Source organism: Megalobrama amblycephala, linkage group LG19 (genome assembly GCF_018812025.1).
Source record: "Megalobrama amblycephala isolate DHTTF-2021 linkage group LG19, ASM1881202v1, whole genome shotgun sequence".
NCBI classification, from domain to species: domain Eukaryota; kingdom Metazoa; phylum Chordata; class Actinopteri; order Cypriniformes; family Xenocyprididae; genus Megalobrama; species Megalobrama amblycephala.
The window spans coordinates 5424894-5437208 of NC_063062.1; the positions used below are offsets into that span (position 1 = coordinate 5424894).

General features: G+C 37.0%; 1 protein-coding gene across 3 annotated transcripts in view; it reads left to right on the forward strand.

Moving 5' to 3' along the window:
* The first annotated feature begins 437 nt into the window (after positions 1 to 437).
* capn12 (calpain 12) overlaps positions 438 to 12315 on the forward strand; it is a 33533-nt gene continuing 21655 nt past the window's right edge. The window contains exons 1-3 of one of the 3 annotated variants that reach the window (XR_007181529.1): positions 438 to 920; positions 3267 to 3336; positions 7953 to 8071. Coding sequence is in view for 1 of the 3 variants with exons in the window: in XM_048167754.1 (XP_048023711.1) it covers positions 735 to 920; positions 3267 to 3336; positions 7953 to 8071 (375 nt within the window). In the remaining 2 variants the exon portion in view is untranslated. The remainder of the gene's footprint in view (positions 921 to 3266; positions 3337 to 7952; positions 8072 to 12315) is intronic. The other 2 variants (XM_048167754.1, XR_007181530.1) reach the window with 2 other exon arrangements.

Genomic DNA, 12315 nt, shown 5'->3' on the forward strand with positions numbered 1-12315 from the left:
AAACTCGTTAGGGAAGTATCATAAAACTTCAGAATAGGCACAAAGGTTATAGATTGTAAAACAATTTAAACATTAAATGAAACAAAAAAAAGTAAAAAAAAATATGAATATTATTATTTATTGAATTATCACTTCCTTTAAAAATAAATTAATTGTTAGCCACTTTCTATTGGATCTTATGCAAGAAGCATGACTCTATTTTAAAATAAATTTTTCGTTTTATTAGGCTATTAAAACAGCTGGGAAGTAATTGGGTTTAAACGTGTGAATTGAGAACTGAGAACCTGAGGTAGTGACATCGCAGTGCCATCTAGTGGTGAATGTGTTATTTCACACACAGGAATATTGATTTTGTTCAAATAAAATTCCCAGGTGTATAAATGGAATAATATATTTTTTAAAGGACGTTAAAGATTCGGCGACACCTATATTTTAATTGTTTTTGCCCCAAAATATCCCTCAATGGCGTGCAATGGTGGTATCAAAGCGAATAACGGACAATTGAATTGAATATTAACATGACTAATTTAGAGGGATTAGCAGCACAGGAAGCCAAAATAGTCTGACATTATCATATACGTCTCAAGTTTCTACGCCTCCCAGGCCAGTAAACATGAGAGGGTGGGAATCAAGTGGGATGTGCTGCTCCAAACTTTTCTGAGGCAAAGCTTAGAAACTTCAGCACAGGCTGTGACAGAACTGACGCATCTGATCCTCTCTGCTGATCTGAAGACATGTCTGAGTTAGGCTCCATTGACAATCCTGTGAAGTTCAAGGATCAAGACTACGACTCCCTGCTGCAGAAGTGTCTCAAATCTGCACTTCTGTTCTCAGACACGGTGTTTGCAGCGAACCAAAGCTCCCTCGGTATTCCTGTGGATTCTGATCCTAAAAAGGCAGTAAAGTGGCTGCGCCCGAAGGTACCTTTAAAGCTGACTACTATGAAAATAGTCTTTTTTTCTATCATCAGATCAGCATAACTTAGTCTCAAATGGGTTTTATTGATTTTCCAAAGAGAATGTTATAGGTTCAGATTGTGTCTATGCCGTGAATTTACAGCAGATTGATTTAATTGGTAACAGTATAACATTTAATTAAGTCATTACTGACAATATTTAACAGTAAGTTACCATTTAATTGAGACACATCATAAGTGAAGTAGAAAATAAGAGGAGTTTTCACTGATAACAAGCTAAAGCCCACAGAATGAGGTCATTAAAGGTGATGTTGCACCTCGAGGGAAAATTCAGTTTACACTGTTAAAACAGCCACTAAATCAAGCCACTGAAATTACAAACTTTAATTACTGCCTTAAATTTTTAAGGCAAAATCAGTGTTACAACCTGCAACCTGGTTAAAGAAATATATGACAACATAGAATCAAAGTTAAATGGATGAAAACAAAGATATATATATATATATATATATATATATATATATATAGGAAATCTGGATACTCAGGACATTCATTGCTTTTATTTTTAAATAATTTTGTTAGTATTATTTAAATACATGCTCAATACTTGGAAAATGCATGCAATTCAGCCTGTCCTCAGCATGAGGTCACAATGCAAAATTGCAGAACAAAGTGTTTAAAAATGCAATAAGTTCAAAAATATACATTTAAATTGAAAGGCAGAGATCTGTAATATATCAAACAATACAAAATATGAGTCTTGAATTATATTTTCCATAAAAAAAATAAAATAAAACTTGGCATTTTTGATATGTTTATTCAGGTAAAAAATTGCTTCATTGTTCAAGACGTGGTTAAGGTGGAAAAAAATTCAATTTTGTCAACTCCATTAGGTTTTGTGTCTGATGGTTGACAAGTGCTCTGAAAAAGTCATATAATGTGATTTAGTATGTTTTTTGCATATGGGAATTCTCTTCATATATGAGTCAATGACGTGACGGGTCATTTTTTTTGTCCATGATATGACATATGACATCCAAAGTATAAGGTAGTACAACTAGATCTCTTTTATCGAATCCAAAAGGTTTTGATTATACATACAAATGTATTTTAAAGATTTTGAAGTGTCAAAATGTCATTCGGTTTAACCATCCAAAGGCCAATACAGCCACTTCATTTGTGAATAAAATATCTTAAAATGTAATAAATGTATATATTATTTATTCTGGCATGATTTTATAACATCATTTATCAACATAGTGCAAAATGGTATTAAAATTATGTGTAGAAGTCCTTGCTTTTATTATGAGAAAAATGTTCGGAAAAATGAATTTCATTGATGTCATTTGGAGTAACCAATATAAAGGGACCATTTTGGATCAAGTCATGCGATCAATATCATGTGACAGGATGTGACATAATTTAGACACCTGCAAAGGACCACATGGTTGTGAAGCAAATTAACTAACTCTCTTTTAACTATTTGAAAAATTCATGTTTTCACTTGCTCATACGCATGTCCCGAAACATCCGGGCATTCGGTACAACCGCTATAAAACATTGAATATTTTGTAATATTTAAAAAAACTTGTACTAAATATAAAATGTTTTGATTGTACTTTTGCTAGCTAGATATCAACCTGTTAGCATTTTTTTTTTTTTAATATCGTCATTCGGTATGACCAAAATTTTGGTTAAACCGAATGACTTTTTTGGTGACAAATTTTGTCCATCTTGTAAAAAATGACAAAAGCAGTGCTAATTGATTATAAAAACACATAATCTCACTGTTAACACTTAATAAAACTTCAAAATTAATTATATCTCCATTATGTTTATTTTTACACTTTTAAAAACCTTATTCGTCAATGACCCATATATATACAGTATAATGGGGCATTTCTTAAGGTGAATAAGTTGTTTTACAATTCATTTAAAAATAATTAAAGAGTGCATTGAGAAGAGGGATAGTCTACCAAAGACAACAACAACAACAAAACTCATAAAATCATTTACTCACCCTCATGTCATTTCAAACCTGTATGCATTGCTTTCTTCTGCTGAACACCAAAGCGTTTTGGTTCCCATTGACTTCTATTCTATTTTTGTCCATACAATGGAAGTCCACAGAGGAAAGAAAGTCATACAGGTTTGGTACGACATGAGGGTGAGTAAATGATGACAGAATTTTCATGTTTGTGTGAACTATCCCTTTAAACAGACCCTGAACCTGAAAAGTTCTCCTACACATGCATGTGTTTTCAGATGTCCTGATCAGCCCATTGCATGTACTTGCAAATTGTTTTTGGCTCACACCCATCTCTTCTACCCCACCTCTCCCCCTCTTTAGGAAATCACAAGTAATGCTGTCTTTGTCGAGGGCACCATGGGCACCACCGATATCTGCCAGGGCCAGCTGGGTAAGTGCATGCTCGTGTTAGCACACGGTTGTTCATATTTTATGCCAGGATAATGGGATAACGCCTTTCTGCACCTCTCAGAAACCAAATCACCCGAAAGCGCCCTCAAGGCATGAGTGCTATCAGAGAAATATCCGTCTTTGGCAACGCTCCCACTCTTCCTCTCCTTATCATGCAGATGCCCTCCCCCCATCTTCTTCCACCCAGATCTTCCTCATCATGCTTAATGTACTATCCCCATTCTGCCCTTGTAGCCGCGAGACACTGCACAGATCTCAGAGCCTCCTGCTGAGAGATGCAACACGGAGCCGCCGCAGGCAACTCACATCAAAAACACGACAAATGTACTAGAGACAGGGAGGGATGAAAGCAGAGGGTAGAAGGAGGGAGCGAGAGGTTGGATTGGCATCATCTGTACCCCCTCCCTCACCCGCCCCCCATCTCCACCCACCTAAAGAATAACAATTATTGTGCTCAGCGGGTTTTGTTTTATTGTTTTGCCTCTCTTCCTCTCCACACATGGCGTTGATTTGGTGTTGATGGAAAGTGTTTTTGTTGACGTACAATGTTCAATGTTTACATGCTCAGCTTTATTCTACAGTTCAGTGTTTCCCAACCTTTTTTGTTTTACGTATCCCAAAAGATCCATCAGAAAGGGTTAAGTGCCTCTTTATCAACACCAAACCAAAAATGCGTGCCTTTTAAACTCAACAAAGTATACAGTGAAATCATAATTTACATTAATAAGTAAATAAGAAATGAAATGTCCATGTGTCCATATAGTAGTTTTTGCTGAACGAGTTCAGTGTTTCATTTATCATGCATTTTGATGCATGTATTGCAGCAAATTTTCAAATATCCTCTAGAATTTAATAACCCTTAAAGGGTTAGTTCACCCAAAAATGAAAATGATGTCATTAATGACTCACCCTCATGTCGTTCCAAACCCGTAAGACCTCCGTTCATCTTCGGAACACAGTTTAAGATATTTTAGATTTAGTCCGAGAGCTTTCTGTCCCTCCATTGAAAATGTGTGTACGGTATACTGTCCATGTCCAGAAAGGTAATAAAAACATCATCAAAGTAGTCCATGTGACATCAGTGGGTTAGTTAGAATTTGTTGAAGCATCGAAAATACATTTTGGTCCAAAAATAACAAAAACTACAACTTTATTCAGCATTGTCTTTTCTTCCGGAATCCTTTCCATTGAATTGATTCCATTGAATTGATTCCATTGAATCCTTTCATCTGTCGGCGTTGGTAATGCACTTTTACGTTGTCGTGGTTGTTTTTGGCGATTAGGACATCCGCGACATGTAGAATAGCTTGAATACAGCGTGCGTCTCCCTCAGACTGTAAACGAAGCTCTGGCGCACCAGATAACACGTCAGCACTCGTGAACGCGGATTGACAACAGACCCGGAAGAGAAGACAATGCTGAATAAAGTCGTAGTTTTTATTTTTGGACCAAAATGTGTTTTCGATGGTTCAAAATGTCGCGGATGTCCTAATCGCCAAAAAAACAACCACGGCGACGTAAAAGTGCATTACCAATGCCGACAGATGAAAGGATTCAATGGAATCAATTCAATGGAAAGGATTCCGGAAGAGAATACAATGCTGAATAAAGTCGTAGTTTTTGTTATTTTTGGACCAAAATGTATTTTCGATGCTTCAAAAGCTTCTAACTAACCCACTGATGTCACATGGACTACTTTGATGATGTTTTTATTACCTTTCTGGACATGGACAGTATACCGTACACACATTTTCAATGGAGGGACAGAAAGCTCTCGGACTAAATCTAAAATATCTTAAACTGTGTTCCAAAGATGAACGGAGGTCTTACGGGTTTGGAACGACATGAGGGTGAGTCATTAATGACATAATTTTCATTTTTGGGTGAACTAACCCTTTAAAAGGACAGAATGATCTCATGAAATTACTTTATTGCTATTTTTTAAATACATTAGGACTCAAATAATACAATTTCTTTCTCTTTTTTTCATTCATTTACAGTTTTTAATTCACATGAAAATAACATGTAAAAGACATTTTAACGTTTACATTTCTGGTAGATGCTTTTATGGAAAAAAAATTTCATTTCAAGGTGGAATTTTACAGCATTTTTCTGAGAAATTAGGCCCACTCACTTAGCCATTTTTTACACATTAAACTGTAAATTACCGCAAAATTCTTGGATTGACTTCTGGTAAATGTACACCAGATCTGCTGTTCACACAAACAACGGCTTGCATTCTTGTAGCGTTAAGATGTTATTTACACCAAAATACCAGTAAATTCTGTGTTGTCAATAATTAGAAATGACTTTTGGATGCTACGCTGCTTTTCTGAAATGAGGCAGCCTCGAAGACGTATGTGGCCAACAAATGCGATCTCTGGAGGTTTTACTTTTTACTTTGAGTGACAGGCGAAGGTACCGATCAAAAAGAATGTGTTTTTATCATTCAAAAACGTGAAACGCAACACGATATTATCAAACTGCAGAGCAACGTTGATGAATGGGAAAAGGATGCAAGATACGACGCTACAAGACGTCCTTTTAGTGCATCTTTACTTAGTAGAATTAAAAAGTAGTGTTTTTTTTTAACGTAACTTCAATGTAAACATGCGCTAGATGGACATGTTTTACCACTGCTCTCGTGTCTCCTGCTTGACGCAGCATCCTAAAAATGTGCATTGAAAGTGTTAAAGGTGCCGTAGAATGCATTTTCAAAAGATGTAGTACAAGTCTAAGGTGTCCCCTGAATGTGTCTGTGAAGTTTCAGCTCAAAATACCCCATAGATTTTTTTTTTAATTAATTTTTTTAACTGCCTATTTTGGGGCATCATTAAATATGCGCCGATTCAGCGCGCGGCCCCTTTAAATTCTCGTGCTCCCTGCCCCCCGAGCTCGCGACTGCCTTAAACAGCATAAACAAAGTTCTCACAGCTAATATAACCCTCAAAATGGATCTTTACAAAGAGTTCGTCATGCAGCATGTCTAATCGCTTAAGTATGGTATTTATTTGGATGTTTACATTTGATTCTGAATGAGTTTGATAGTGCTCAGTGGCTAAAGCTAACATTACACACTGTTGGAGAGATTTATAAAGAATGAAGTTGTGTTTATGCATTATACAGACTGCAAGTGTTTAAAAAATGGTCTCCGTGAATACAGTAATAAATGATGGTAACTTTAACCATATTTAACAGTACATTAACAACATGAAAACGGAACATTTAGAAAGACAGTTTACAAATATCACTAAAAATATCATGGATCATGTCAGTTATTATTGCTCCATCTGCCATTTTTCGCTATTGTCCTTGCTTGCTTACCTAGTCTGATGATTCAGCTGTGCACAGATCCAGACGTTAATACTGGCTGCCCTTGTCTAATGCTTGAACATGAGCTGGCATATGCAAATATTGGGGGTGTACATATTAATGATCCCGACTGTTATGTAACAGTCGGTGTTATGTTGAGATTCGCCTGTTCTTCGTAGGTCTTTTAAACAAATGAGATTTATATAAGAAGGAGGAAACAATGGAGTTTGAGACTCACTGTATGTCATTTCCATGTACTGAACTCTTGTTATTCAACTATGCCAAGGTAAATTCATTTTTCAATTCTAGGGCACCTTTAATTGTCTTGCTGGCAATGCAGGCCTCACTGAGCCATCGAATTTTATCAAAAATATCTTAACTTGTGTTCCGAAGATGAACGAAGGTCTTACGGATTTTTGGATGAACTAACCCTTTAATTAAGTAGTCCGAATCTCGCGAGAACCCAGGTAATTCTCCTCTACTCTTTCATGACTACTAAGGATTCGGACACTCTCGCCTACTGCTTTTTCCCTACTATATAGTAGAGAAGTAGGCAGTTTCGGACATAGCCTATGTATTCGGACATACTACTCTTTTGGCATACTCAGATTCCACTGCCTTGCATTTCATGTTTTCACAAAGGTCCTGTTCACACATAATTTACAAGTAAAGGCTTTCTTCTCTTTAGGTATCCCCCTGGAAACAGTATCATTTAAGGGATACTTACCATTGTCAAAGCAACATCTGGCTTCCATTTATTGCGAAACTCAACATTTCTGAGTTTTCTTGTGTACATGCAAACACAGAACTGTGGGCATCTTGTGTCAAAGCAGGCAGATCTGTGCTTAAATCACTCAGGATTTGGATGCCCTCTCTAAATAATATATGAACGTCACAACAGATCACTAGAATAACAAACGCATGTAAATAATCTAATTTGAATGGAAATAATGCCTTATTCTTAGCACTTCAAGCAGAAATTTTAATTATTTGTTTTCAAGTGACTTTTCACATCAACATATCCAGCGGTCCAAGATTAATTGGACGTCCTCCATTGTAGAGCTCTGTTTGGTGTCATTCCTATGGGAGCTGGTGTGTTAAGTATGTTTTTTATGAAGTGTGCTGTTTCCCCCACATGGAGCAAACGGACAGCTGTTACCTGTTACAGAGGAATGTCTCTGCGTGAGACAGACAGCATGTCTCCTGCTTCTTCAAAGCGTTGGTGGAAGAACATAAATTTTGTCAGAATTGTGTAACGGAGCCTGTCGTCGTATCCTTCTACAGGTAACTGCTGGCTGCTGGCGGCCCTGTCCTGTCTCACCATGCACCCGACTCTGTTTGTCAAAGTGGTTCCATCTGGACAAAGCCTAAGTGAATCCTACGCCGGCATCTTCCGTTTCAGGGTAAGGGGGAGCAGGAAACCCACAATAAAAATGACACTCACAAATTTATGAGATTATTCTTTAGAAATCATGTTTTTCTTCCACATTTAACCTTATATAAAACTAGATCAGTGACTATAAATGAGTGATTGATAGGGAAAGCATGAAAGAACCCATGAATTTTACATAAAGGGATTCATTTTTTATAGTCCAAGTGGGGGTTTGAGAGAGGGTCGAATCAGGCTAGAATTTATATCCTCGTTTGAACGTCTGCTTATGCATCTAGATTTACTTCTAGCTGGAGAATGGTAATTAGAATCAGTCTTTTTTGACCTTACCATCCCTAACAGCTGAGGTTCATTCCAGAAACAGCTCCCGTCATCTTCCTTTTGTTCCGGTGACATGTACATCTGCATGTCCCTCCCCCTTTAAACTGGCATAAAAATTATCATAATTCAGTTGTCTGTTTTTCATTCACAGAGAAGGAACATTGTGTTTCTGTTTGCAAATTTGTTGCAGACCCCTTTAAAATAAGCATCCATCCTATTCGCTTAGTCTCCTAATGATCTGATTGGAACCACCTTGGTCAATAAAATCCAAAGTTTGGAATGACCATACATCTTAAAATGATCCTAAAGTTGCAAACTCTCATGTGTGCATGTTTTCCTACATGGTTTCCACCGTTACTAAGAACAAACAGCCCGAAGAGTCCTTATTTTGTCCACCCCTCAGGAATCCTGTCCGTCTTGTTATTGAGCAGGAACCACCAGAGAGAGATAAACGTACAAAAAGAAAGCTGCACTTACTGTATATTGGTAGCCAGAAAAAGAGGCCCACTGTGAGGCTCCAGACAACATGAAGGTGGGCGGAGATTGTTCATCTAATCCTGTCAGTCACATCACAAGATATATACAGGGTGCAGTTTTGGGGGAATCTGACCTAGTGTTTTGCCTTTAACATCTTTAAGATAGGGGCTAGGGGTGGCATATTACTGATCGAACCATCCCTTTGCCATAAACGGAGTGTCTATTTACACTAAGTGCAAATAGCGTGCCTTGTTGGCAAACGCTGTTTACACTAGCTCCACCCACCAATGTCTGGTTGGGCCACTCAAGACACACCGAATTCATCATCTTCAGTGGCGCAGCAGTAGCGAGTAAAACTTTTAACGCGATCGATGCCTTTTGCTGAGCTCGCTTTATTTTCGATAAAAATGAACATAATGTTCTAAAAGTTAAAATAAACTGTGAATGAGTGTTTAATAATTTTAAAAGTGTTTATTGGGTAGGGTTAGGGGTAGTCGTAGGGAGGGTTTTTAATCTCCCAATAAGGCAGCATTAATATATTAATATTTTTTATAAATATAATCATATAACCCTATGATATTTTTGCGTCCTGTTAAAGGTGCCCTCGAATGAAAAATTGAATTTATCTTGGCATAGTTGAATAACAAGAGTTCAGTACATGGAAATGACATACAGTGAGTCTCAAACTCCATTGTTTCCTCCTTCTTATATAAATCTCATTTGTTTAAAAGACCTCCGAAGAACAGGCGAATCTCAACATAACACCGACTGTTACGTAACAGTCGGGGTGTACGCCGCCAATATTTGCATATGCCAGCCCACGTTTCCAACATTATAAAAGGCATTAGACAAGGGCAGCCAGTATTAACGTCTGGATGTGCACAACCAAATCATCAGACTAGGTAAGCAAGCATGAAAAATGGCAGATGGAGCAATAATAACTGACACGATCCATGATAACATGATATTTTTAGTGATATTTGTAAACTGTCTTTCTAAATGTTTCGTTAGCATGTTGCTAATGTACTGTTAAATGTGGTTAAAGTTACCATCGGTTATTACTGTATTCACGGAGACGAGAGCCGTCGCTATTTTCATTTTTAAACACTTGCAGTCTGTATAATTCATAAACACAACTTCATTCTTTATAAATCTTTCCAACAGTGTAGCATTACCCATTAGCCACGGAGCACTATCAAACTCATTCAAAATCAGAAGTAAACAATATAACAGTATACAATACTCACATAATCCGCCGCATGCATGACGAACACTTTGTAAAGATCCATTTTGAGGGTTATATTAGCTGTGTAAACTTTGTTAAGGCACTGTTTAAGGCAAGCGCGAGCTCTGTGGGCGGAGAGCACGGGATTTAAAGGGGCTGCAGCATAAAATCGGCGCGTTTATAATGATGCCCCAAAATAGGCAGTTAAAAAAATTAATTAAAAAAAATCTAGGGGGTATTTTGAGCTGAAACTTCACAGACACATTCAGGGAACACCTTAGACTTATATTACATCTTTTAAAAACATAATCTAGGGCACCTTTAATGTACAAAAACACTGAGGTGCAAATAGTATCTGCCAATATAGAGTATAGATAGCATCTAATTACTATTTACTATTATTGCAAAGAACTGATACTTTTACATGGTGAAAATAGAATCACCTAGTGTAAATAGCATATTGCTAAGAAAATGTGCTATTGTTACTTAGTGTAAATAGCCGCTGCCCTCAATAAATTCCATCATCTATATTTTCAGCTAAATGCAGAAGGGGAGAGTGGGGTAAGTTGTGCCATGTTTCATGTCCCAAAGAAAAGAGGCTCTTGGGAGCGTGCATAAACGTCACATGCTTTTGATTTTCCAGGCAAAAACAATTCGAGCGCTTCACATAAAATTAAGTCTATTGCAGTGTTGCCATGTCAGAGGTTTTCCCCCAGAATTTGGCTACTTTAACACTGTTGCCGCAGGTTGTTTTTCATGTCCGCAATAATATGATATTTAGACCCTGGAATGCTAATTTTACTAGGGGAACCCTGCCAAAAACGTGGATTTTGCCCCCTGGAACACGGTTTTTACCAGGGGACCGGCCTGAAATGCAATTGGGCTAGTTTGAATAGCAGTTGGGTAGGTTTTGTTGTGAAAACCTGGCAGCCGTTGTCTACAGGCTTTCATAGACAACCTAGGAAGTCGGGGAAGGTCTCGTTTTTACACATTGGCAATAAAAAAGCAATTAATACATGAAAAGTCTTACATATAGCCCCTTTAAGCTTTTCTCTAGAAAAAGAAAATGAGACAGAAGGGAAAAACATATGCACATAATTATATAGTAAATGAGAAAAACTATAACATTTACTAATGCATAATTCTGTCATAAATTATTTTACAGTATTTACATAGACAAAATGTTAACATTAAGCTAATTTATTTATAAAGTATTATTAATATATTTAGACTTTGATAAGTTCACTGACAAATTTCACTTCAAACACCATGTAGAAAATTACAAAAAAAACTTTTTAGCTGTTCACTTTTTCATGTACATCTCTCAATTACAGGCTTCTGTATACAATGAGATGGTATATACGATAAATAAATTACCCTCTGACACATTTTACTAACCAACTCCTCAGGGTTGCATTTTCTGAAGCACAAAGTGACGAATGAACCACTGTGAGTATAATTATTACTGCAGTGCTATTTGTTTCAGAGAGTTCACCTTGACAAGGCTTGCAATAAAACAAGCCACTACAGCTCTCGTGGCTTGTGTGCTGTTGTGTGCGTGGTTGTGAACCGAGGTTAAACTTGTGAGAAAACAGCACAGTTAATTAAACAGTCAAAACATATTAGCACTGAAGAGCTTTTATTGAAGGTTGGTCAGCGTTATGTAATTGTTATGCTGTTCTCATCACATAATAACATTCTACATGCCGCAGTATTACATTTAGAGGCTAAACAGGTATGCGCAACATGACTTGACCTGATCCAGGAAGGTTAGAGAGGTGAGGAAAGAAAGAAGACACATCAAAAACTGAGTGACAGGAGAGAAATGAGAAGGAGTTAGAGGACTGTTGATGGTGGACGATTTCTGAAATGTCTAGGCTTGTTACTGTAGCCTAAGGACATGTACACAGATATGTGGGCACACACACAGTGCTACCTGAAGGATAACATGTCCATTCTTGCCTGTCTAACATCACATAAAGTCTTTCAGCTTCACGTTTAAGGGGTCATTCATACAGTTGAATTACTTTATTAATATTACTAAAGTGTTTTACAACAAAACAGTCATAATTTAGTTCTTCATGAAGATTTTTCATCCTAAATAGTCTGTTTTGTTGCTGTGCCTTTATGGCTTTTTATGTAAATTAAAGTACACTACCGTTCAAAAGTTTGGGTCAGTATTATTTTTTTTAAAAAAGAAAGAAATTAATGCTTTTATTTAGGGATGGGAGAAT